The sequence below is a fragment of the Aspergillus uvarum genome (assembly GCF_003184745.1).
Source record: "Aspergillus uvarum CBS 121591 unplaced genomic scaffold BO82scaffold_66, whole genome shotgun sequence".
Lineage (NCBI taxonomy): Eukaryota > Fungi > Ascomycota > Eurotiomycetes > Eurotiales > Aspergillaceae > Aspergillus > Aspergillus uvarum.
The window spans coordinates 173,763-198,658 of NW_020291363.1; the positions used below are offsets into that span (position 1 = coordinate 173,763).

Sequence of the window (24,896 nt, forward strand, 5' to 3'; positions counted from 1 at the left end):
TGCTTGGGCTGAGTGGGCTAAGACCAAGGCTACAAGCCCCGGTCATCCTAAATTTCGCCCTAGTGCTTATTCCTTAGCGCATCCTTAAGTCTTACCGCTTCTTATCGTCCTAGCGCTTATCCGGCGGCCTAATCCACAATTTCCTGCCATCAGTGCCCATCGTCCAGTGAGTCATGGACCGTTATACAAGCAAGGCTGCAGGGCACATGGGGCCATTTGGCAGGTCTCAGGGGGGCTGTCTGTGCCATTTTCATTGGCTTCAACTCTGCGATACTATCACGAGTTGTGTAGGGTACCTGTGCGCGACCGTGGCTGGTTAATCTGGAGACCGAGTGGAGACAAATAAACTATAGTAGACCCATTCATATATGCTCGTATCGAGGACGCTTAGACACACAGACCCTGTATAATTCTCAACGTAATCAATTCAGCCTCCAGTGTTCGCACTAGCTCGTCAGAGGCACGAAAGGCTTGTGCTTGAAGAGATTAGGCTTGTGATACCCCACCTTCGGCAGCCAGCACCCAGGACGCCCTGACCAGCATGTGTGGACAGGATGCAGGGTCTTGGTGGCAATTGGGATCGATCAACGTTGTCGCCCCACCCTCGCCAGGTGGGCTTTTATGCAGTGGCCACGAGCGAACTAGCCCGGCGCCACTGGGCTGGATGCGCAACTAGAGAGCAGTCCTGTAACAGGGACAGGACAGGATAGGTGCATTGTCTGATGGAAACAGCTTTCCGGTTTCCCCGAATTTGTGTCAAGCCTGCTATTTGGCGCATACCTCTTGTCCTTCCATTCTTCATACTTACATATATCCCGCCTGACCGCCTCGTGGATGTCGACCTGACCTCCGCAAGAATGTCCTCAACAGCCTCGATTTTATAGGCGAAAGCTACTAGAGGGGTTAAATCTACTAAGAAAAAAAGGAGATCTAATGAGAGGAAACGGAAGATATAGTCTACATCAAGTAAAGAGAAAGAAAGCTTATTTTACCAGAGGTAAAAGATACATCCTAGCCTACCACCTATTTAGTAATCGACTTTAGCTTTATTTGAGCGTAAGTAAGAGAGATTGTTCATAGAGCTATCTACTATCCAATCAGCTATATAATTTAGAGTTATTCACCAAGTAAGTTTATAAATAAAAAGCTTACTTAACTCTGAGTGATAAACAGATCAAGAAACTTGTTTCATATTGCCTATCAATGAGTTATCGAAAGCCTACATCCACCTTCTTTCTTTTTTCCTCAAGTTGCAAATTCTTGATTATTTGGATAGTAATCCAGGAAGGTGCTACTCTTCTCAAATGGCGGCTTGGAGGACTTCGGCTCGGAGGGTTGCGCCGTGTGGTGTTCGTCAATTATATGCCTGAACTGCACCACATCTCCCAAATGTAAACTCAACTGATCGTCAGGAGGAAGCGCGTCGCGATCGAGGTTACCCTTTGCACTTCCCTTGAGGATAGTTTCGATTGAACGCGCCATGCTTATAGGTGTTTACCTTCAGCAGACCACGTAGCACAGACGTATCCACACCACGAACACCTTCGCCGCGTTTCTTGGCTTCTTCTTCCGACTTGGCACGAATGAAGATTGCTCGTCGAAGCATATAAGTCAGGTCAGTAGTTCTATGAGGCTTGTCGTATGCTTGTACGTCAAGATGCAGCCCCAGTCGACTAATAAAATCAGGCTTTTTGACAGCTCTAGCCGCTTTTCCAGCCTTAGCATCCTCCACGTCCTTGTAACGATCTCTCTGCGACTGGGTGTCTGGAGCAGGCATCGAGGGGCTAGTTGTTCCGGCGGGGATGAGTTGAATTGTGTCGTCCTGGAATTCCTTGAACGAGGATGCCGTACCCCCGATGAATATAAAAATAGCCTGACCAATTGGTCGGCTATGGCCTTGCTCGGAGAATCTCCCATCCTGCATGGGCGCAAGAAAGAATTTGAGCCACCCAAGTTCCTCATTCATTCAAAGTGGTATCGAACCCATCGAAGCAAGCTATCGGAATCCTCCCTGAAACCGTTTCGTCCCGGACGGTCTGCAAGGCGACCAAAAGATCCGAGTAATTCAAAAACTGCGACACGTTGTAGTCGAGAACAGGGTATCTCTTGGGCTCATTAGGGCTGACTCTTTTGGTGATCGTTTGGATGATCTGCTTAATTCCAAATGACTTGCCAGACCCAGGCGCCCCGAAGACTCCGATGGAGAGCGGCCTGTCCTGCGGAGTGTTGAGGTAACTTTCCACCCTGTTGGCGATCGCTTGAGAACATTCAATCTCCGTTCTGTCCACTGCAACGAGTTTGCCGAACTTCGCGATTGGGCCGGCGGGAAGCGCCATTTCGGAATCAATCCCGTGGTCAACAGTACCTTTACAGGCTTTCAACACTCTTGCTTTGTATGTCTCGGTTGGAATTTCCTGGGCTGGAGTGAGAGCTTGCCTCAAGATTGTCCAGTTTTTAAGCTCTATCTTGGGCATTTCGGAACATTTGAGCTTGACCTCCTCTCCACGATCTTCTCCCTGAGAGACATAACACCAACTCATTGATGTGATTTACACGCTATAGACTGCGTCTGTGTCCCGATTGTGAGAGCTCGATTAAGGATCAACATGTATTCGTGCATCTAAGCGCAGCGCATCCGGATATCAATATCACCAATCATACGGTATCTTGTAGTTTCCTCCCTGTCTATCAAGGCTCCCTGAAAGGGTCGTCAAGTGGATGACGTAGTTAGTAAAGTTCTGTAAAGCGTGGTACTGTATTGAGCAGATTGAAGAGGTGATGTTTTCGACAGGACTAGAGCATCTCTTCCTTCAACTCCGGCCGGTCTAGATCGTGGTATAGAGGGATTACTATGTTTTTCAGCGTCGAACTGAGGATCTACAGCTAAGCTTGCTAGCGGCGTGGCCCCAAGGTTGCATCGAAAACAGGTGTCATCCGGTAAATTACCACAGTACCAGACCACTCGGCCGGGAAGATGCAAAGGGCGAGAGATGACCACCACGCTGGTTCATTGTTCTCGCAACTTATCATATCGGCTCTATCATCATGGATCCCTTGGATCTATACCGGTTGCGGCCATTCCAACCACCTTGAAAGAGCCATCGTTCATATCATGAGCGCATGACTGTATCTCTTTCCTAATCAGGATTGCTTCAATGATGTCAGCAAGGGATCGTTATGAGATCTACTCGAGCAAAGTATGCGCGGAGGTTTAGACACGTGTATGATTGGAGAGAACGGAATACCCTCACTGACATGGACCGTTACAGCAGAGATAATCCCGGGCTCTTCATGACTCATGACGAGCATATACAGGACACACCCTCCAAGGCTCAGCTTCGATCTTGTGAGTAACATTCCCTCACCAGCGCTACTGGCTTCCTCGCCCGTTGAGGGTTGCGCCGGACACTCAATACGCAATACGCAAGGAAGCTGCGAAACATACCTGATTGCTCAGGAGGTAGCCCAGCCACCATTCTCGACGAGAATTCGACGGTGAAGCAGCGAAAGGCGAGTCGGCCGAAGAAAATGCCATATTGACCGTCACTTGAAGGGTCCCTGTAGCAACCGGTCGAAGTTCGCCGTCAACGCGGCCGGATCCTTCCATGCCGCCGCAATGCCAGCATTCCGTTCGCGACATCTGGCCGGCCCGCCCACCACCACCCGCTGCTCGCCCTGCCGTCGCGCCTCTTTTACCAATGTTGATGTTCGTGGTTGACGGCGCTGTGCGAAGGTTCGGAATATCTCGACCAGGTCCACATCACCCAGTTGAATGGTCTTCGCATCAGACGTCGAGCTTTGTTGGAGGTCTGGGAGAAGATGTGAAAGGTGATAGCAGTCCTCCCTGGGTGCAACTTGTCAGCCTGACTGAGTCCTCATTTGATCCTTAGCCCATACGTACAGTGCCTGATTAGCTCCCTGGCCGATATGCGGACTTGTGGGATGCGCAGCATCGCCCACCAACACGCACCGCGAAGAGTGCCACTGGTCCGCCGTCAACTCCTTCCGATCGAACAAGCCGTACTTGATCAGACGCTCCGCATCTGTCACAAGCTGCAAGACTGCGGGCTCGAATCCCGCCAGTTGAGCCCGCAGTTCGCCGCGCCGTGCCGCGAGGTCCTCCGCACCGGACAGCCTCCATGTTTCCGGCTGCTCATTCGCGTCCGGTAGTGTCACCGCCCAGGAGGTATGCGTCTTGGAGACCGGATACGCGATGACATGGATGCCCTCACCGTACCAGTTGCTCATCTGCCCTGCGCGGTCTTGCAGAGTCGCCGGGGTGGCCGAGATGCCCGCGGTCTGGGTCAAGCCCGTGAACATCGGAGGGCCCTCCTCGCTGTCGTGGCAGGTTCGGAGGATCTCCCCCCGCGAAGCAGCCTTGATGCCATCGCATCCCACGAGGAACGAGCCGGTCGCCGACTGCCCGTTGGTGAATCTGGCCGTGACGGACCCCTCCTGCTCCTTGATGCGGAGCAATTCCCACCCCTCGCGGACTTCGATTCCCTGATCCAGGAGCAGGTTCTTGAGGCGGAGATTCAGCTCAGAGCGTCGGATGCCGACCGCTGAAAAGCCGTAGCGCGTTTTGAATTCCGCGGCCAGGGTCGAAAACGCGAGGGCTTGGCCGTCGGGCGTGCCGTGCCAGAATCCGCGCAGCGGTTGAAAGTCCTGTTCGAGGGACTCAGTCATGCTTATGAGACCGAGGACCTTCATGCTGGGAGATTGTTAGTATGGTGTGAATTTTGATTAGAGAGGTAGCGTGGCTAACCCATTTGGCTGGATGAGGAGCGATGCGCCCGCGTCGCCGAGCACGCCGACCTTCTCGAACACTGTGAGGCCACGTGCTGAATGTTCCGAGTTCCCGCGGACCATCCGCGGAGCGTCCGCTGCTATTGCCCTTCTTCAAGTTATAGTTTGGATAAAATGCATTGGAGCAGGTACAAGCCAACTTAATTGTGATAGACGTAACTGCGCGACACATGACCCCAAGCATCGCCCAGCTATGCTCATGCCCTTTCCTCCTGACGGACGGACGACTTCTCCTCCTCGATATACATGCTGCCCAGCTTCTCGACCACCGTGGCGTGATCCAGCTGGTCCAGACCCACATCGCTACGCGCCTGCGCCAGCAGAATGGCATCCTGCTCGCCCGTCCGACTGTTAAACACCCGATCCATGTCCTCCAGTGTTGCGCCCTTGGTCTCGGGGAGGCAGAACCACACCCAGACAATGCCGGCGGCCAGGAAGACGGCGAAGAAGATATACGTGCCCCAGGCCCAGGCGGAGAGCATGGGCGGGACGAAGAACGCGACCGCAAAATTGTTGAGCTACCCTCTGGTCAGCATAAACCGTCTATCGATCAGAATGAGTGAAGAGGAGGAACGTACCCAGTTACTTGACGCTCCGAATGATGCCCCCTTGGCACGGATGGAGAGAGGAAAGATCTCCGAGACCAGAGTCCACGACGCCGGGCCCCAGGTCGCCCCGAACGCACCCACATACACCCAGATGAATGCCACCGCCGTCCAGCCCGCAGCCGGGTGGCCCGGCCAGTCGTGCCGGAACTTGGCGACAATCACTCCGGCAATAATCATGGCGATGAACATGACCGTGGACCCCAGCAGGAGCATGGGCTTGCGGCCAACGCGGTCGATGACCAGCATGGCGGGGATGGTGCAAACGAAGAAAACCACCCCCGTGACGCCAGTTGCCAGCAGCGCTGAGGTGCCGCTCGTCAGGCCCAGACTTTGAAAGACATTCGACGCGTAGTAAATGATGGCGTCGATTCCTGACCATTGCTGAAAGAACATGACGAGCCACGCCATGGCGACGCGTTTGAAATTGTCCCAGGTGCGCACGATGTTGTAGTACTGCGCGAACTCGCGCGCCAGGACGCTCTGCTTCTCGCGCTCGGCGAGATGCGGAAAGGTCCGCGCGAACGCCCGCTGCTCGAAGAGACACTCAGCCTTGATTTCCTTGTATTCGTGCTCCACCGCGGGGTGATCGGCGGGGAGCTTGCGGAGGTAGGACAGCGTTCGTCGGGCTTCATCATCGCGACCCTGCTTCACGAGCCAGCGCGGTGAGAATGGCAACCACCAGATGCCCAGAGCCAGGCATGCCGCAGGGATGCCCTGGATGATCGAGGGGAGACGCCAGGCCAGGTCGGATTGGTGTTCCCCCGTGCCCCCGATATTGTTGCTGCCGTAGCCGCACCAGAACGAGAGCATGATTCCGAGGATGGTAGCGAACTGGTAGAAGGAGACCATGAAGCCGCGGAGTTGGGGAGAGGACAATTCGGCGTTGTAGAGCGGTCTGTGGTCGAAATGGTTGCACGTTAGCTGGTGGGACAAGTTGTTTGATAGCAGAAATGACCACTCACCCGACACCACTGAAGGTCCCGACGCCCAGCCCCGTGAAGAAGCGGCCCGCATACAGCAGGGCGGGGTTGTGGTAGGTCGCACCGCAGTAGAGGTAGCTGCCCAGTACCACCCAGCAGCAGGCCGAGAACATGGTGTACTTGCGCGAGAAGACCTCGCCCAGGATTCCCGCCGAGAGCGAGCCCACAACGCCCCCCAGTTGCAGCACGGAGGTCAGCCACCCCGTGGCGCTGGACGAGGCGACCACCGTTGGGAAGTTGTCTTTAAAGCGGTACATGACGAGGGACTGGCCCAGGACACCCTGCTGGTAGCCATATTCGAATCCACCAAATCTAGGAGACCACGTGTCAGTGTCTTGCCATCTCGGAATCACTTAGATAGGGGTGGTGGTGGCTCACGAGGCAAAGAAGGCAATGGCCATGAGCTTAGGGTTGTTCCGGATGATGCTCCATCGCGTGTCTGGTATGGGATCCTCCCACTCCCCACGGCCTTCAATGTTCGACGAGCGCATGACCAGCGGCAAGTATGTTCACAGCGGATGCGACCGACCAGATTGATAAGAGGTAGCAAGAGCATCTGCGTCTGCGACTGCGGCAGTCACAGGGGTTTTATGCTTCGGGAACGGAAGCATCCCCCACAGTTGCGGTCTGGGGAAGCCGCACAGACAACCCCAGATCCAGCGATGAACATGACGCATGGACTTTACTGACCACGATGTGGTCAGGCCATTTTACGCGGGGGTAGAGTAAGCGTTTAAAGTTTCCCCTCCCTAAAACGCACGATTTGAGGGGTTGAATCTATTATGGAGCGGCTAGCCACGGCCTTCCCTTCTGACGGTCTTAGTGATTAGTCAATCTCCCCGTGGGGTGGCTGGTTTTTGCAGCTGGTAGTGCGGGGGTGGCATTTCTCTCCTGGGTCGTCTAGACGAGATGCCCCACTTGAGAGATCACAGGGTGACATCGCGGAGGGAGAAGGGAGAGGATGCTATATGATCTTGCACTTGCGCATGTGGCTTTCTGATGAGATGCTTGGTGGAAGCGTGCAGGATGGTGCCAATGATGAGGCACGATGATGTCTTGTGGTGTGGAAAGTGGTGGCTCTAACTGCTGTCGTCTAGGGCTACAAATGAGAGAACGGATGAGTTGGAGAAGCTCCAAGCGGGCGCGTAAAGTTTCCTACGGTTGTAACACGGGATCTAACCGGACTGGGGATAATAACCGCTTCTCTACCAGGCCTGGTTTTGCAGGGCACCGGACAAATTGGCAGATGATCAGCATTGAACAAGAACAAATAAGTGCAAGCCTTAACCCAAGCTCCTCTAGTACTGTAACCGACACTCCCAGTTCTCCGCCTCATCTGCATCCCCCTTGCCCGTGTACGCAGCTTTTTGCGGGTAGAAACACAATGGCCGCTGACGATACACTGCGTCCTGGGTCGTGTCATTCTGCCAGGTCGTGGCGATCAACGGCTCGGGCGACGTGCCGTTCTCTACCCAACTCATTAGGGCTAGCAGGATATCGTGCTGCGCATCCTGGTACTGAGGGACGCTGTGCAGACTCGACGAGAGTGTAGGAGCCTGGTTAGGGCCCGCAAAATACCAAGGGGCATGCATGCTATCCGGCGTGCCCGAGCAGTGTCTTCATAATCCATCAGTACTGAAGACTCATTCTCTTGATCGGATTCATATAAGGGGTGACTTACTGCATCCCAGGAACATAGAAAAACCGATAGAAAGAGTCCAGGTCGATTCCCTTAGGAACCAGCTCCTCGGTGACCTTGTTGTAGTAGTGGAGACTGCTATCCGTCGGGATCAACCCGTCCGCCATCCCGTGGTACATGAGCAACCTTCCGCCCTTCTGCTGAAAGGGCGAGATGTCGAAATCGTCTGCGGTCGCATTGCCGGGGTCCAGTCGATCCGCAAGCTGGATGATGCTGTAATCAAACTGGTCCTGCTGCCACTGCTTCCCCTTGCCGAGGAAGTACCGCACGTAATCAATTCCGAGACCATTCGCGGTCCCGTTGTTGACTAGCACGCTCCACTGCGCCTCACTGCCCGGCAGCAGATGGGGAAAGACAAAGGTCTGGTTTACGTCGACGTAGTCGCTGTAGATGAGGCGCAGGGTCTGAAGCTGCGCCGGACTCAGACACGCGGTGGTGTTGGTGCCTTGACAGAGGAGCGTCTCCAAGCGCAGATTGCACTGTTGTGGGGCGGACACAATCCCGTCGGACAGTCCGTCCTGGGCATCACACTGCTTGATAATCTCAGCCCCGATCACGCTGAATAGGCTCGCCGGGATTTGAGTGGCGGGGTCGGCGTTGTAGGTCCCAATCTTCACGGTCCAGGGCTGCAGGTGCGACGTCCACCACGCGGGAGAGCCGGCGATGACGCCGTCGAAGTCGTCGGGGTATAATTCTACGGACCGCAGTCCCTGTCTTCCACCGGTCGAGCAACCGCTGTAGTAGTTGTACTTCAGGGCATCGCCGTAGAACTGCTCCGTCAGTTCTTTGGCCAGGACCACCGACCCATGCATGGCGCGGTAGCCCCAGTCGATCAGCCGTTCGGGTTCGTGGTACGCCCACCGGCCGTCTGAGGAGATGCTGTTGTGTCCTGTGTCGGTGGACATGGTAGCGAATCCATACCGCGCGCCGACACCCTGCTTCAGTCAGCCTTTGTCGAGAGCTCTGAGGGTATAAACATAACCGACCATATCGACTCAGTTGATGCCGCCCGCAAATCCTCCATTGCCGACCGCCCTGTTTTTGATTCTTGTGAGCAACAACCCGAGGAATTGGTTTGCCTGAAACCTACAAGAATCTGTCATTCCACTCGGTAGGCAAGAAGAGTCCAAATGTATACGCTGAAGTAGCACTTGAGGTCACATTAATCTGCACGACACAGAGCTCGGGTAACTCGGTCGGCGACTGCGGATACGCGATGTCACTGACCGGGACCTCAAAGATGTCGCCTTTGGCGAGGTGGAACGCCTGCAAGACCGTGGCATTTTCGTGACCAGCAGAGGATAGGTATTTCGAGAATGGCTCGGGTGTACAGGCCAATTTGCTCTCAGCCAGGCCAAATAACGCGCCGGTCAGAGCCAGGTGGGAGAGATAACGAAAGGGGCCCATTGTGAGTATGCTGCCCGTGCTTTTGTGGAGGAATTCCATTCCGTATGCGGGCTTGAAGAAGCGCTTTTGTGTTTCTCATGTCTCTGAATCCTTTGCGGACCCAGTGGAGCATCAATGGTATCGGCTTGCCCTCGTCCAGCGGCTACGAGTCTGACAAATGAGCATCCCCACTTTGACCCCTGAGGGCCCTGTCCCTCTCTTCACAATGGTCGCATTTTGCGGGGATGTGGGGCACTGGCTGCTAAGCGTTGATATCGTGGTGAGTAGATTAATGACTCTAAGCCGATTTGGAGAATCGCCAGTGAAGGTAGAAGCGTCAACTGCCGTCCTTAAATGCCATCGGAAAATTTCATGCCGTCAATCATCGGGGAATGGCACTCGCAACCCCCGGTTTCACATTATTCAACATTGACACGGATCGCGGTAGTGTCAGCTGCCTAGTCCACCTGGACTCATTGGGTGGAAACTTCTCGGATTAGCCTGGGTGTCGAAGGGAAGTAAACCATGGCTTATGAAAGATAATAGACAGCACGGCCAGGGGCCTGGCCAATGTAGGGCTTCGCGGCAGATTTCAACCTGCGCGGCAGTCGATTGAAGCCGATTTCGGACCTTATCATATCAGCAGCGGGGCTGAGGGCTCGAGCACCAGATTCTCCATTACATAATAACGGTGAAGAGCGATATCTGTGCGCGGTAGTAATGAATTGTGAGATCTCTATGAAATTGCGTCCTACCAACACAGTTGTGGATGTACCGTCGCAGCCCGGACGGCTACAGGACTCTAGTTATCCAATCCGAGGCGTCCTAGCGACTTCCACGACAAGGCTCCCTGCATCTCTAGATCGATGTGTATTATAAAGTAACAAGCATGTTGATCCGCACTTGGATTGGGCGGAAGAAAGCAAATGCCCGATCAAATGCGTGCTCGGGGTATTGACTAGGGTCCGCTCGGACCGATAGGGGGGAGATCTCCCCGCCCCGTCGGGCCCGCAGCCCTATATTATGTTCGTGCCAGCCGATGCATCTGGTCATGACTTCCGATTTGATTTTATTTGGTTGTTCTGCTCTCTCATCCGGTTCATGTGGGAATGGCAGCCACCACGGTCCTACTAAGTCCGCGCTCTGGACCAACACGATAGGCCGACTAACCAATGACCAAGAACCTCACCATCGTGTGAAGAAGGCAGTGGTCGTGACCTGGCACTCAGTCCGTCTCACCTACAGCAAACCCAAGCATGTAGCTCCGAGAGCTGCAACGAGTGGCGGTCATGGGTATCACCCGCAATACAACGCCAGGCCGGCACGATGGACCAGGGAATCTTGAGATCAATTTTTGGCGTAAATGCGGGGCCAGAAGGAAACCCTGTTGGTTGCACACCGGTGTAGCCTCCAGGTTGAGCTGGTCCCAGAGTTGCTGGCACGACTCCGTACGCAAATTGGCATCAATCAAGTGCTGGTCGCGTATGGAATCACTGAGACAGTTTCCATCACTTCGGTCACATTTGTGACGGGCCTGAATGACTCCGGAGCAGAGTCATCCCCATACCGCGGCCAAGGTGATTGACCCATCGCCGGGGTGCGCGGGCAGCACGGCGAGCTCTGCACTAGTGGCTTCAATAAGACAAAACAAAGGACTCCTGGTCATGCGCCGGGACGCTGATGGTGTACTGTACTCTGGCTGCATACCAGGGACACGGCGGTGCTGGATGACGCGGGGTATGCGGTCATCCCCACTCGTATTAGGAATCTGATCATCCGAGGTATGTACAGTACATGCAGTACACTGACCATGTTCTAGAAGTTCCCCTCGGCGTGAAACAAGGCTTGAGGCTGATACTCTGCACTAGATGTAGCGCTATGGGGAAGTGGTGGGGTACAACTCTGTCGACTGTCTCTATGCAGTAAGCAGATTACTGTAGACTGGGGTTAATTGCGTCATTGAACTGGTAAATGGTCCGAACAGTCAGGCTGACTGCGACCGTGTAAACCCATTTCCTCGGTCATTTCTGTTGGTCCGAAACTGCTGCTTCAGATTGGATCGAGAGGTGTAGCTTACGCTTGGCACGGTATTCTCTCTGTATCAATACCTTATGCCGCAAGGAGTCGGACGGAGTTGGAACTTGGAACTTGGAATGTGCCTCGGAGTCAGACGAACGGAGTCCTTACAGGGCATCGCCCTCCAAACCCTCACCCCACCCTCGGTCCTTCCTTCAACCTCGGTTCACACCTCCGGTGCATCCTATCTATATACCTTACCAGCAACGGCTATGCATCAAATCCATCCAGCTTGAGATCTCGACCACTCACGACTCGATGAAACTCCTCTCAAAATGCCACCCACCTCTCCCACCGTGAGAATCGTCGAGGTCGGACCCCGCGATGGACTCCAGAACATCGCCACCCACATCCCCACCTCCACCAAGCTGGACCTAATCTGGCGCCTGCACCACGCCGGATTGCAGAGCATAGAACTAACATCGGTCGTCTCGCCCCGGAAGATCCCCCAGTTGGCCGACTGTCGCGACCTCCTGCAGCATTCCTTGATTCGAAGCTTGGCGAGCGATCCGCACCTGCGACTGCCGGTCTTGGTCCCAAATCTCAGGGGATTAGAGATTGCGCGTTCGCTGGACGTCAAAGAGGTTGCCGCGTTCATCAGCGCAACGGAGGGGTTCAGTCGCGCCAACATCAACTGTACTGTCGGGCAGGGGATCGAGAGAGCAAGGGAGGTCGCATCCCACGCCATCGCTGCGGGTCTGGCAGTGAGAGGGTAAGCGGCGCTTGCTGAGAATAAGTTTTTCCAGCATGGCACTGACTGGAGGTCCAGCTACGTATCCTGTATCTTCTCCGATCCCTTCGATGGTCCGACCTCTCCGGCGACTGTGCTCCGATGCGTTCGTGCCCTGCTCGACGCGGGCTGCTACGAGGTCAGCCTGGGCGACACGCTAGGCGTAGGCTCGCCCGCAACGGTCCGCAGTCTGATCCGGTACCTGACAGACGCGGGTGTTCCGGTCAGCCGTCTGGCCGGCCATTTCCATGACACGTACGGTCGCGGAGTCGCCAATGTCTGGGAGGCGTATACGTGCGGCGTGCGCGTGTTCGACAGCAGTGTCGCGGGACTCGGGGGCTGTCCTTTCGCTCCGGGTGCCAAGGGGAATGTCGCGACGGAGGATGTCGCATACATGTTTCACAATGCCGGTGTTGAGACGGGAATTGATCTTGCTAGATTAGTGGACACGGGGGTTTGGATCTCAAAACAACTCGCAGACCTGGACTCGGCCCAGAGTGCTATTGCCGCGGCTGGAAAGGTCAACGAGGTTGCACCTCGGACCAAGCCGCAGAGACTGCACAACCATCTCCGACATTACGATGGGCATTGGCCGTCCATGCGGATGGAACTCAACTGCATTGGAGCTGGATCGAACTGAGACACGCTGAGCTGCGCGTGAGATGATACGAAGTGAAGTGGTCCTTTAATGCCCAAGCATCAGTGAGACTTGTCTATGTCCATGCAGGTAGGAACGAACAGCGCGAGTCAAATGAGCTCCTCTCAGAAACATGCAGCCCAGCAATCATGGCGCCTACGGGATGTCGGAGTCCTGGTTTGAAGTACTGGTCAAGTGGGACACCCGCCTTACATAGCACTTATACGTTCCACACGCTGGCTTGTACGGTGACTTGCTCGGCTACAGCATGGCCAGTATTTATGTATATACTATCCAAGTGGAGCCACGGTGGTTTTCACGACTGGAGAATTGTACATACACCTCGCGATAGATGAGATAGAATCCATCTTCTTCATACTGAAGTGTATAACAAGCACGCATTATCGCTTCACTTACATGGCCGGGACTACTCTGCAACTGCCTTCTCAACCATAACAAGGCCAGTACCAAACCCAAGTCGCAACTCTAATTCTTAATAAACCGCCCGGTAAACTGCCGAATGCGCTTGCCCCAGATGAACACCGGCACGCCCAACAACCCCAATCCCCCCGTCAACCCCGCAAACGTCCCAAACGTCCCATCGTAGCCATTCCGCTCAATGAACGGTGCAACTCCATAGCTCGTGCCAAAGGAGATGATCCCCCGGAATGCACAAATAATAACCAGCAGGGGGCCCGCACGGGTCGGGTAACTATCCAGCAGATAGGTGATGGCCACGATGTTGGCCCCGACAAAGCAGAAGTAGTACGCGGCGACGGTCCACGCGTAGACGAACCAGTGATACTCGTACGGGTGGGCGGCGCCTTGGCCGTAGAACACAGCGGTGAGCACCCCGACGATGATGGGGAGGATCAACGGGATGATGCGCGTCTCAGGCTCATGGAGGCCCCCGTTACGCTGGGCGAAGTACAGGGTCAGCCAGTCTGAGCCGTGGCCCAGCAGTGGGAGGGCAATCAGCGCCACGATGATCTGTCCGCAGTTGACGTAGCTGGCGCTGCTGTCGGGCCAGTTGTACGGGGCTGCCGAGAGGATGGTGCTGTATGTCGTGCCGATGGCGACGTTGACGCCGATGGTGAGGCCGTTAAGGAGAAGAGCCCAGAGGACGTTGGGGAAGAGGAGGAGAGAGAATGTTTGCTATGCACCATTGTTAGGGCAACTCACCATGTGTGAATGAATGCATCCTTACCCGGAAGACTTCCAGAACCTTTGGCCAGTCTGGACTGCCAACCCACAGTCGGAGATCGGACTTCCACGTTCGGGGTGCGTAGGTCTCAAAGTCCATCGCTGGACGCTCGGTGCAGGTTTCTGTGGTTTGATTTCCCACCTTGACATCCTCAGATGTTCCCTCGCCCAGGTAGGAGCTGGCCGACCGTTCATACTTGGTTTCAGGAAGGAAGCAGAAAGCCAGCACGAGGAGCACGCCGGCCAAGGCAGCGCCCAGCCCGTACCACCATTGCGGTGTGATTGCCTCTGCGATGGGGGAGGCACACAACACCCACACGGAGGTAAGGGTCACCTGGATGGCCATCTGGCCCATGAGGGCCTTGCTCCGCTCGTGCAGAAAGAAAATCTCCTATCCGACCCATTGTGCTCTCATGTCAGCAAAGTGCTCAGACTCGACGATGGTAGGATCTGACCTGCGTAATCATGGGAACTAGGGCTTCACTCTGCCCAGCTGCAAGGCCCACCACCATCCGCGAGGATAAGTGCCACTCGAAGTCTTTGGCCGTGGCACAGAGAACTGCTCCGATGACGAGGATGACAGTCGATCCTAGGAGGACGACGCGTCGACCCACGCCTATTGCCAGGGGCATTCCGATGAGATTGCCAATGCCCCTGTGCAGCATCCCGTGTTAGCGGTCCTCTTCATAATTATAATGGAGATGCAATGCTTCACTTGCATGAACAGGGTAGGATATGTCATGAGATGGGTGATATCATCGTATCCTTTGCCGACAGCGCTGTACTCGAGGATGTAGAACCCCAATAGACCGCCAAACCCAGACACAAGGGCCAGTCCTAGCGTTGAGACTAGAGGATATCAGCAGACAATCAACGGACCTCATGAGGCCGGACTCACAGATTGAGATCACCACTAGTATCACCATCTTCTGCCATTTTGGCATATTGAGAGGATCTATCCTGGTCAGCCCTTTCACATCGCATCATGGTGACAGTAGGGGGTGGCTACCTTGAGGATCCGCGGTGGGAGTGGGAATGTACACAATCGAGCCCTCGGTGAGCTTAACAGTTCCCGTCACCGCATCGGGCTTGTCGCCCATCTGGCCTTCTTCAATATCCTCGACGTGGCTGCTGCACGATTTGTCGGTGGTCTTGGCTGCTGCCATGCCGGCCGGTTGCTGAGAGGGTGGAATTATAGACGGTGAGATGATAGTATGATTTTGTGAGCGTCAATGAGATGTCCCCTCCCCTCACTTTTTTCTGTCGTTATATACCATTTTTCCCGTGTGCAGTGGTATAGACAGTAGCTTAGGCAACTCCAGACGACAGCTGGCTTGGCTCTGCGGGGATGCTACCCCGGACTCGGGACCTCATCGATGTGTAGGAGCTCGGCAGTTCTGTATGCATCGTTTCGGGAGGCACCGAGGTTGGGGGTGACGACCTTCGGGGGAACTTTGTGGCGGGCCTGTCAGCTCTCGTTCGAGAGCGCCAGTAAGGTTTCGGAGAGTCCATGAGCACGAAGGGGGCAATTTCCATAAGACGTGCACACGCATTCATCGATATCACCATGACCTCAAAGTTTAGTCGTGAGCAGGTTTGAGGAGGGGACTCGAAGAATGTCGCATGCATACAGATGACACCCAAGGGCTACAAGATGTTCGTTACTCGGACGTGATAATGTTCAACATAACTTCAATCGCATTCTGGTATTGCGTAAATGTACTCTAAGACTTCGACCATTACGATCTAATATTCCTTGACACCAGCTAATTTCAGCACCTGCTCCGTGATAATCGGCTTCTCGAATGGCTCAGTGCGGTCTTTGAGGCACACCTGGCCATCTCGCATGGGCTTCTCGGCTGCGGGTCGGATATTGCTATCACACTGTCAGTCCCCATATCAGATTGAGAGCACATTGAAACCTACCAGTGTGGCCAGTGGGTGGTACCAACGAAATTCTCAAAGCAAAATTTCTTCAGCTCCAGCGCCCGCGGGGTGGCGAATCGCCGCGGCGTCATGCAGATGTACTGCACGTGTCGGATCTGGTCGCCTTCCGGCAGGCAGGCGTAGTGCATAGTGCGCGAATCCCAAAGAACAAAGTCCCCGGGCTCCATGTTGACCTTGATCATTTCGCAGCCGCGCTCCTTGAACCACTCGAGGTCGCGGTCGTGGAAGAGAAACAGGTCCATATACTTCAGCTCCGGGGGAGGGGCATCCTCGTGGTCGTACTGGTCGCGCTTCTGCGCAAAGAACTCGTCAAAGAGCTTGGCGGAGCCCTTCATCAGCATCAGACCTCCGTCCTTGGGGCCGTTCGGGGCAAAGTTGAGCAGGCCTTGGACGGCTTGCATTCTGCGGGGAGGTTAGTTTGCGGGGTGTGGGAAGGCGAATGTGCAGGAACTTGGAAGCAGGTGGACTGACCCTTTTCGGTCGGGGTTCTGGTCACAATGCGGCCACGGGCTCCAGTTGAGATCCTTGCGGCGGGGTAAGGAGATGTTCATGCCGTCGAAGGAGCAGAGCAGCTCCTTCGTCTCCCACAAGTCCTCAAAGATCTTGACCACCGCCGGCTCGGTGCGGGCTTCCCATGCCATCTTTTCGTGGGTGGCGGCGTACGCATAGTACATCCTGTGCCAGGGCTTCTTAGGACGCATACTCATTTACACAAGACGGAGACAAAGACTTACCCTCCCTTGAAGCTGATCGGGAGATGATCGGTGGTCCAGGTGCTCTCGTCCTTCTCGTCAAATCCCAGGTCGAACTTTTTTAGCCACTCGATCTGCTTGTCACAGTAATACTTGGCCCGCTCCGGACTGATAACATTCTTTATCACGGCACAGCCATTTTGGTGGAACTCATCGCGCCAGTCACCGTAGGAGCGGCCGGAGAAATCGACCAAGTCTCTGATGGTGAAGGACTCGTTGGTCTGAGCGGCAATCTCTTGGATCTCGGTGACAGTGGTAGACATGATTGACTTTCTTGTTGAATTATGCTCGGAAAGGTGGACTTGGTTTGAAGTTGCTGCTTTGGTGCTTGAAACGAGAAGCCAGAAGATGAACACTTAAGTAAACGCGCCGAGACTCAGCATCTCGTATGCCCCGAGGCTCTCCGCGGACTTGCACTGTCTCGGTGGTCTCGGGGCTGCCTCGGGGCACGCCTTGGGTGTATCCTCGGCCGGGGGACATACATTGGCCGCTGAAGGCGCGGGCGCTTGGCCTCCGAACATCCCTGAAGCTTGGCCGAGCAACCTCGGGGGTCTGTGCCAAGGAGGGAGGTAATGCGGGGGTACGTACGATGGGGGATGATCCGCAACACCTCCCCGATCTTTCAACGTGATATATATACGAGACCATGATTGACCAAGCTCATCGCTCCATCCGCTCGTACGTCACTCCCACAAGAACAGCACAGCCTGAACCGCTCGTTTACAATGCCACCTCCCGTCCAATCCGCCTACAAACGCATCAAGCAGCCCCAAGATGGGGAGAATGGCTATATCAGCCCACAACCCGGCAAGACCGAGATCCTCCCCACCGGTTGGAACGGGTTCAACGCAAAGCCTTTGAAAAGCCCGATCCGGGTTGACCATGATGTCGAAATCGTGGTGCGCGATGGCTGTCGTTTGTACGCGGACATCTACCGTCCAGCCGACACCACGGAGCCAGTCCCAGCCATCTTGAGCTGGTCGTTCTACGGCAAGAAATACAGTGCACTCGACATGCTGCCTATGTGCACGTGGAATTGCTGCGTGCCTCGATCGGACCTCAGTGGTCTCGAGAAGTTCGAGGGCCTTGATCCACAGACCTGGTGTCCGCGCGGCTATGCCATAGTCAGCGTCGACACGCGGGGAGCGGGCAACAGCGACGGCATGATCTGCGTGATGGGCTCCCAGGATGCGGAAGATGGGTACGATGTAGTGGAGGCCCTAGCCAAGATGGACTGGTGCAACGGTTCCATTGGCATGGCGGGCAATTCAGCTCTGGCTATCTCGCAATGGTTTATCGCGGCTCAGCAGCCCCCATCTCTCAAAGCGATCGCCCCATGGGAAGGCTCCGGCGACATCTTCCGTGAGCAGTTCTGCCGGGGCGGCTGGTTCTCCATGAGCAACTTCGACCTCATCACCGGTGCGATCGTGCGGGGGCACGAGAATTCTGGAATCGAGGACTTCGAGGAGATGTACCGGCGCTGCTCTACATCGAGTCCGTTCTGGGAGGACAAGCGGGCAGACCTGACCCGCGTTCAGTGTCCAGTCTACATCCGAGGCTCGGACGTGAGTTCCATCCACACGATGGGTTCCGTGCGCGCATGGCTCGAGCTGCCGCACGACCAGAAATGGATCCGATGGGGCAGCAAGCAAGAGTGGTACGAGCTGTACAGCTCCCCCAACTCTCTGGACGAGCTCTTCCAGTATTTTGATCGCTACCTCAAAGGCATCCCCAATGATTGGGAGAAGACGCCCAAAGTGCGATGGTCTGCTCTGCAGTTCGGCGACCGCGAGGCCATTGACGATATCGAGCTTCCGGATTTCCCCGTCCCATCCACCGAGTATCGCGAGTTTTTCCTGTCCGAAAACCGACTAAGCGCCGCCCCAGTGACGCAGTACGAGAAGCTCTCGTATGACTCCGATCAGGTCAACAGCCTCCTTGCCTTCACCCATACCTTCGATCAGCCCGCTCGGTTGATCGGCCTTCCAAAAGCTATCCTGTATATGTCCTGCGAGGACCGCGACGATTTCACCGTGTTCGTCATCCTCCGCAAGCTCGACCGCAAGGGTAAACCACTGATGCACCTCAACTTTCCCATCCACGCGACCCCGGTGCAGTCGATCGAGGAGATTCCGACCAAGGATCAGGCAAGCCTCAATCTGCACCTCGGATCGACAGGCATTCTTCGAGCTTCGCATCGCGCATTTGATCCAGCCAAGAGTATCCATTCGCAATTTCCGTTCCACCCCCATAACAAGCAGGACAAGGTTCCGCCGGGCGAGATTGTCAGGTTGGAGATCGGGATCTGGGCCATGGGGGTTGATTTCGATGCGGGAGAGTCGGTCAGCATTCAGGTAGGTGATTCTGATTGCTCCAGTTGAAGGACAGAGCTAACATCGGAGCAGGTGTCGGGGCAATATCCCAGCATTGCCGAGTACAAGACGTGGTCGAAGCCGCGGCCCGAGGAGGAGTTGAATCGCGGCAAGCATTATGTGCATTGCGGGGGCGACTATCCCAGCTCGGTGATTCTGCCTTTTATTTGAGGGGAGGGAAGGTCTTCGTGTGAGGAACAAGTAGTTGAGCATGAGCAGGAGCAGGAGCAGGAGCATGAGTATAGAACATAGTGAACGCAATGGATTGTTTCAACCTGCCGGGGCCGGGTTGTATGATGAAACTGCTGGCAGAATGTTGTAGACGCTCCGAGTGTTCGAGTGTTGGAGTGTTGGAGTCGCTGACCTGTCAAGTTGAACCTTTTGTTTGTTTGTTTGCTGGTTTTTTCATGTTTGCATGTTTGCATGTTTGCTCGGTGTCGCGCTGGCATCATGTGATTGATTTTTGATCGTCTGTATGCCTGAGGCCACAATCCCGCTTCCTCACTCTACCTCATTAGTGCAGTGGAAGACGACCCTAGAATGACTCTAAACATACTGAAGAGAGTCTTGACTAAGTGTCTCAGGCCACCCTTCATGTTGATTCTCAGTACTCACTATCTAAGTTGTAATCACCATCGATCACGACCGTGACGAGCGTTACACCCGCGCGTTGGCGAGTACCCTCTCGGCATGTGCCGGATCTCTCAATGATGCCCTTATCGGATCGAAGCTTCTTTCTATTTGTATTTTCAACAGTGTGTACATCGGGCGTGACAGCTCTGCTTGAGTAAAATCATCCCGGAAAGTCTTTATCAAGCAGTGGCTGACCGTGCACCAAGGCAGCGGGTGCCCCGGACCAAAATATATCTCTCCACGAGAGCCAGTAGATTGAGCAGCTATGTCAAAGTGGGACAGAGAATGGAAGAATCCAAGAGTATAGAAACACGCAGATATGGAACAGCGAGATAGAGCTTGTTCAAGAGGCCTTGACAAATGCATGCCAGTAACCTTAATATCTTGATCCATTGAGGTGACCCAGATGTATGGATTGGCTCTCGATGTCGGACTGATAAGACCCTTATCAGCTTATCAGCTCTTTGCCCATCCGGCCTTCTCCGACCGTTTGGACGCTTTGCACTGGCAGTACTGGCACCTCAAGGTCCCCACGCAACGGAACCCGACATCGGGTTCGGTTTCTCCAACTCCTCCAACTGCTCCAAAAAGCACCCAGCCAGCCCCACGCTGCGATAGTGAAGCTATTGGCCGATTGTTTGGTTGATCTTAGATAACCGCCAAGCGAGATTGAACTGCCAAGCTGGATAGACTCAAGAAGGAAGCATGCACTTAGATAATTGCCAAGATAGACTCAAAAATGATAACCTGCGATGATGCCAAGATGAACAGCAGAGGCAAGTATAAAATGCATGCAAGTCTCGCTGATAACCTGCTTTCTTCATAACGATCATCTACATTCCACAAGAATCATGGCCATCAAGTCTGTTGTGCTCTCCGCGTTGGCGACCCTGGCGTCGGCTTCGCCTCTCCTCCATGCTCGTGACAGCAACAGCACGACATATGTCTTCACCAACTCCAATGGCTTGAATTTCACTCAGATCAACGCTTCCTTGCCCAATGTGACCATCTTCGCTACGGGTAAGCCACATTCTTCTGTCTCATATCCTACGATATCTAACAACGCTGCAGGAGGAACCATCGCCGGCTCTGACTCGAGCTCGACCGCCACCACCGGATACACCTCTGGGGCTGTGGGCGTGTTGACCCTCATTGACGCCGTACCATCCATGCTCGACGTGGCCAACGTGGCTGGCGTGCAGGTTGCCAACGTTGGCAGCGAGGACATCACCTCAGATATTCTGATCTCCCTGTCGAAGGACATCACCCGGATGGTGTGCGACGACCCGACCATGGCGGGTGCGGTAATCACCCACGGCACCGACACGCTGGAGGAGTCGGCCTTCTTTATGGACGCGACGGTCAACTGCGGCAAGCCCGTGGTTATCGTTGGAGCCATGCGTCCCTCGACGGCCATCTCGGCCGATGGACCCTTCAACCTGCTCGAGGCTGTCACGGTGGCCGCCTCCCCCAAATCCCGTGACCGCGGCGCCATGGTTGTGATGAACGACCGCATCGCCTCCGCGTACTATGTCACCAAGACCAACGCCAACACCATGGACACCTTCAAGGCCATGGAGATGGGCTTCCTGGGCGAGATGATCTCCAACAACCCCTTCTTCTTCTACCCGCCCGTCACCCCCACCGGCAAGGTGCCCTTTGACATTGCCGAAGTCACTGAGATCCCCCGCGTGGACATTCTCTTCTCCTATGAGGATATGCACAACGATACGCTGTACAATGCCGTCGAGAGTGGTGCCAAGGGTATTGTGATTGCCGGTGCCGGAGCGGGAGGCGTCACCACCTCCTTCAACGCCGCCATTGAGGATGTCATAAACCGACTGGAGATCCCCGTGGTGCAGAGCATGCGCACGGTGAACGGCGAGGTCCCGCTGTCGGATGTCAGCAGCGACACCGCCACGCATATCGCCAGTGGGTACTTGAACCCTCAGAAGTCGCGCGTCTTGTTGGGCCTCTTGCTGGCCGAGGGCAAGAACCTGACCGAGATTGCGGATGTGTTTGCCTTGGGCACGAACGCTTAGACTGGTGTTGAATGATGATGATGAGATGGCCTCGCTGGAGACGAGTTCAATGACTGTATATAATCTTATGATAGACTCAAATTAGTGCCCATGGTCACTACCTCAATGCCTGTTCAACCTCTGGCAGCAATTAATCCTCCTCCTCACTGGTATCGTGCCCGCGCATTAAATCCGTATCAAGCTCCATTTCCCCGATATCGTCCGCTTCCTCCAGCGCATCAAAGTCTAGCAAACAGTCATCATCGTCTCGGAACGCGTTATGGAACGTATCTGTCACCTCCGCGCTCGTGGCCAGAACCTTGACCTGACACGCGACTGACTTTTCGCGAGATAACCCCAATAGCGTTTTCAGCACGCGAAGCATGTCTCGTTCGTGCTCGTCTGTCTCATACCATCCGATCTCATCCACGATGACGATGACTTTGATTTCCTTCGGGAGTTTGCGAACCAGCCAGGCGAACAGCTTGCACAGCCCGTCGGTGCTGAGGTTCCGTGGGTCGTGGAGGTAGGTTTCGCTTTCTTGCAGGGTGTCCTGGTCGAAAGTATGCTGCCGCAACAGCTGGGCGAGAAAGGCTTTGGTTACCCCTCTTCCAACTGCGGTGTTGCCGTGCTGATCGGCTTCGTGAAGGGAGCAGAACCAGGTTAGGCGCAGGTGTCCTGGTTGACTTTCCAGCACTGCGTAGATCAAGGCGGATAGGAGAGAGACAGCGGAGACCTCGTAGCCCTCGGACTCGGCGTCTCCCTCGATGAGAAGCTCGCGAGATGCGGGGTATGTCAGCCATCGCCGGAATTCACCCGTTGTAAGAGCTGACTCTGCGCGTCGTCGCGAGGCGGGTGCAATGCGCGCGCGATGAGATAGGATGTGGGCCACGTCTTCGGTTTCGGAGGCGGTCACATAGAGCATAGCCAGGAGGTCGGCCACGGTGACTGTTAGAGGGGGTGGTTCAGGAGTGGCTGGTGAAGAAGGAGCCATGGGCTGCGGGGCTGGCAACCAGGTGCCAGGGGGGAATTGAGGCACTGCGAGGAAGTTAGGATAGAAGGGCACTTGGGTGGTTGGCGGCATCCACGGCGAACAGGCAACGGGTTGTGCCAGAGACTGGGGACTTGGGGTGTTGCGCTTCCTCAATTCATCTGGAGATATCTTGGTTAACGGTACTGTACCCGTCGCACTGTTGACTAAATTAACCTACCCCAAAGGTGCTCGAGGAGATGGTTCGTCTCGTCAGACTGTCTTCTTGCCATCTCTTCTCTCCGTCTCTCCCGCTCCTCCCTCTTCCTCTCTCTCTCCTCCCATTGCTTCTCTCGTTCCTCTGCCACCTGAAACAGCCCGTTCAAATGATTGAGCATCCGGGTCATCTGCTGGTCTGCCAGGCGCTGGCGGTCTTTCTTCGCCTCGTCCAACTTGTCCGAATTAGCGAGAGTGACTGCTGCCGTGACCTCCTTACCCCGGATCAAGTCCTCCAGCGCCACGCGCGTACTGTGCATCTCTGCCTTACGCGCCTGATTTGCCAGCTTAGAGCTGTGCTTCTGGATCACATCAATGCTGCCCAGGAGCTTGTCCTGGTACTCACTGCCCTGCGCTAGACTGCGCCAGGTACGCGAGACTAAAGATATGTGAAGGTTAGTGATCGAGTAGTCTAGTCAACCTGGATATCCATAGAAACTCATACACTCGTGGCTTAAGAAGAACGCGATAGCATTCTCGATCGCCTGGAATATTGCGACCACTAAGACGATCGACGTCTTCCGGATCTTTCTGTCTCTAGGAAACGTCGCCATGAAGAACTCGATACTCTCAAAGTCGTCTTCCAACGCCTCAGGCTCGAACGCCGTAGTCACCTTCTCGCGCACTTTAGAAGCCATTGCTGCTGCCTGTACGCAATCAGTGTCTGAACCAACCACAAGACGGGACTACTTACATCCAGCAGGATGTCGATGGTGGCAATGAACGGGGAAATATATTCCACTTGAGCGAGTAGCTTGCTCACCATCTTCGCTTGCTCCGTGTGATTCGCCGCTTTGCGATAGACCTTTTTGAACAACGCCTTCGCAGTGGTCCGCTTCGGCACCTCATAATGGCTCTGTGCCTTGTCAAGTTGGCTTCGCACTCCCTCCCAGTCGGATTGGCTGCGGATACTACACCCTTTGGTGATCAAGGACCCAGCCTCGGGTTGCTTCTTCTTCAACTCGTCCATACAGTCCGGAAAGATGTCCGACCAGAATCTCATCGCGTCGACTTGCGGGAGAGCCGGTCGCGGCGGGATGATGTTGTCCTCGATCGGACTAGTGGAGATGGCGGTTGGGGAGACATACTGTCCCTCGTTACAGTCATACCTGATGCCGGGATGGTCGAAGACCGGGTTGATTTGGGGCAGGTGGTGGTCGATGAAGTCCACCGAGGCGGTTCGGGTGGGGGTTTGGCCTGGTGCACCCATGGCTAGACCCCAAAGACCTTGTAGCTGGCTTGCGCTCTCCAGACAGGGTCTCGTCTCTCGGTTTTCGAGTGATAATTATGGTGAGAATTATGTCAGACTTCTGCGGACAGATTGGAATGTGCTTGAAATTAAGTTGCGGCGGGAGGTAGTGGGAGGCTCGCTCGCAGCGGGGGACATCTTTAGCCCCAGCCTTCGTTCCAAGCAGCTGTCAAGACGGGCCACCGGCCAATGAATGAACCTAACCTTGACTCTTGGGCTGGGTATTTTAGACAAAGGCAGGCGGGGATTATGTTCCCAAAGCAAACTGGGCTCACTTTTGAGTAACCGATGCCGCCAGGTGACTGGAGATACACCCCCGCGGAATTGCAGGATCAGAAGATGCGGAATGAATACGGGCTGGAGGGGCTCAGGTGGCAGCGTGGGAAACAGTGATTGGCGTGACAATTGTTCCAAGATGTGTGAATGGCGTGTAAATTGGCCAACCTGCATTAGCGTGTCTGGCAAGTTGAGTGCAGTGCATCCAGCCTTGCCCTAGTTGGCCCCGCCCATTCCCATTCACCACCGAAAGAACCCATCTGCACGGACAGCAT

At 55.0% G+C, this 24,896-nt stretch overlaps 10 protein-coding genes across 10 annotated transcripts; 4 read left to right on the forward strand and 6 right to left on the reverse strand.

Annotated features, from left to right (window-relative positions):
• Positions 1-1,243: 1,243 nt before the first annotated feature.
• Positions 1,244-2,005, reverse strand: BO82DRAFT_435724 (uncharacterized protein). The gene has a single exon (XM_025641053.1). It carries the CDS (start codon positions 1,964-1,966, stop codon positions 1,436-1,438), a length of 531 nt encoding a protein of 176 aa, XP_025487821.1. The 5' UTR covers positions 1,967-2,005; the 3' UTR covers positions 1,244-1,435.
• A 1,853-nt stretch (positions 2,006-3,858) lies between these two features.
• Positions 3,859-6,885, reverse strand: BO82DRAFT_368383 (uncharacterized protein; the record flags this gene model as incomplete). Its single annotated transcript, XM_025637117.1, has 6 exons — positions 3,859-4,711; positions 4,766-4,894; positions 5,032-5,324; positions 5,385-6,309; positions 6,377-6,706; positions 6,773-6,885. The coding sequence occupies 6 exons, from the start codon at positions 6,883-6,885 to the stop codon at positions 3,859-3,861; spliced, it is 2,643 nt and encodes an 880-aa protein (XP_025487822.1).
• Positions 6,886-7,288: 403 nt separating this feature from the next.
• On the reverse strand, positions 7,289-9,216 carry BO82DRAFT_177170 (tannase and feruloyl esterase). The gene is made up of 4 exons (XM_025630389.1): positions 9,184-9,216; positions 9,080-9,128; positions 8,076-9,028; positions 7,289-8,011 (listed from the first exon to the last, which is right to left on the reverse strand). Exons 2-4 carry the CDS (start codon positions 9,080-9,082, stop codon positions 7,693-7,695), a joined length of 1,275 nt encoding a protein of 424 aa, XP_025487823.1. The 5' UTR covers positions 9,083-9,128; positions 9,184-9,216; the 3' UTR covers positions 7,289-7,692.
• A 1,113-nt stretch (positions 9,217-10,329) lies between these two features.
• Positions 10,330-10,838, forward strand: BO82DRAFT_358130 (uncharacterized protein). The gene has a single exon (XM_025636200.1). The coding sequence runs from the start codon at positions 10,531-10,533 to the stop codon at positions 10,822-10,824; it is 294 nt and encodes a 97-aa protein (XP_025487824.1). The 5' UTR covers positions 10,330-10,530; the 3' UTR covers positions 10,825-10,838.
• Positions 10,839-11,736: 898 nt separating this feature from the next.
• On the forward strand, positions 11,737-13,321 carry BO82DRAFT_358132 (hydroxymethylglutaryl-CoA lyase). The gene is made up of 2 exons (XM_025636201.1): positions 11,737-12,267; positions 12,325-13,321. The coding sequence occupies exons 1-2, from the start codon at positions 11,831-11,833 to the stop codon at positions 12,923-12,925; spliced, it is 1,038 nt and encodes a 345-aa protein (XP_025487825.1). The 5' UTR covers positions 11,737-11,830; the 3' UTR covers positions 12,926-13,321.
• Positions 13,322-13,408: 87 nt separating this feature from the next.
• BO82DRAFT_423424 (putative MFS transporter) lies at positions 13,409-15,291 on the reverse strand (the record flags this gene model as incomplete). Its single annotated transcript, XM_025640242.1, has 6 exons — positions 13,409-14,077; positions 14,130-14,516; positions 14,581-14,779; positions 14,851-14,974; positions 15,024-15,080; positions 15,135-15,291. The coding sequence occupies 6 exons, from the start codon at positions 15,289-15,291 to the stop codon at positions 13,409-13,411; spliced, it is 1,593 nt and encodes a 530-aa protein (XP_025487826.1).
• A 580-nt stretch (positions 15,292-15,871) lies between these two features.
• BO82DRAFT_423426 (Clavaminate synthase-like protein) lies at positions 15,872-17,447 on the reverse strand (the record flags this gene model as incomplete). The annotated part of the gene is made up of 4 exons (XM_025640243.1): positions 16,807-17,447; positions 16,544-16,747; positions 16,052-16,474; positions 15,872-16,001 (listed from the first exon to the last, which is right to left on the reverse strand). The coding sequence occupies exons 1-4, from the start codon at positions 17,085-17,087 to the stop codon at positions 15,872-15,874; spliced, it is 1,038 nt and encodes a 345-aa protein (XP_025487827.1). The 5' UTR covers positions 17,088-17,447.
• Positions 17,448-17,549: 102 nt separating this feature from the next.
• Positions 17,550-19,458, forward strand: BO82DRAFT_435730 (CocE/NonD family hydrolase; the record flags this gene model as incomplete). The annotated part of the gene is made up of 2 exons (XM_025641054.1): positions 17,550-19,178; positions 19,230-19,458. 2 exons carry the CDS (start codon positions 17,550-17,552, stop codon positions 19,365-19,367), a joined length of 1,767 nt encoding a protein of 588 aa, XP_025487828.1. The 3' UTR covers positions 19,368-19,458.
• A 1,222-nt stretch (positions 19,459-20,680) lies between these two features.
• On the forward strand, positions 20,681-21,871 carry BO82DRAFT_368389 (asparaginase ahrA; the record flags this gene model as incomplete). Its single annotated transcript, XM_025637118.1, has 2 exons — positions 20,681-20,849; positions 20,901-21,871. 2 exons carry the CDS (start codon positions 20,681-20,683, stop codon positions 21,869-21,871), a joined length of 1,140 nt encoding a protein of 379 aa, XP_025487829.1.
• A 65-nt stretch (positions 21,872-21,936) lies between these two features.
• Positions 21,937-24,395, reverse strand: BO82DRAFT_177229 (uncharacterized protein). The gene is made up of 4 exons (XM_025630390.1): positions 23,791-24,395; positions 23,542-23,743; positions 23,062-23,475; positions 21,937-23,002 (listed from the first exon to the last, which is right to left on the reverse strand). Exons 1-4 carry the CDS (start codon positions 24,304-24,306, stop codon positions 22,002-22,004), a joined length of 2,133 nt encoding a protein of 710 aa, XP_025487830.1. The 5' UTR covers positions 24,307-24,395; the 3' UTR covers positions 21,937-22,001.
• Positions 24,396-24,896: the final 501 nt, after the last annotated feature.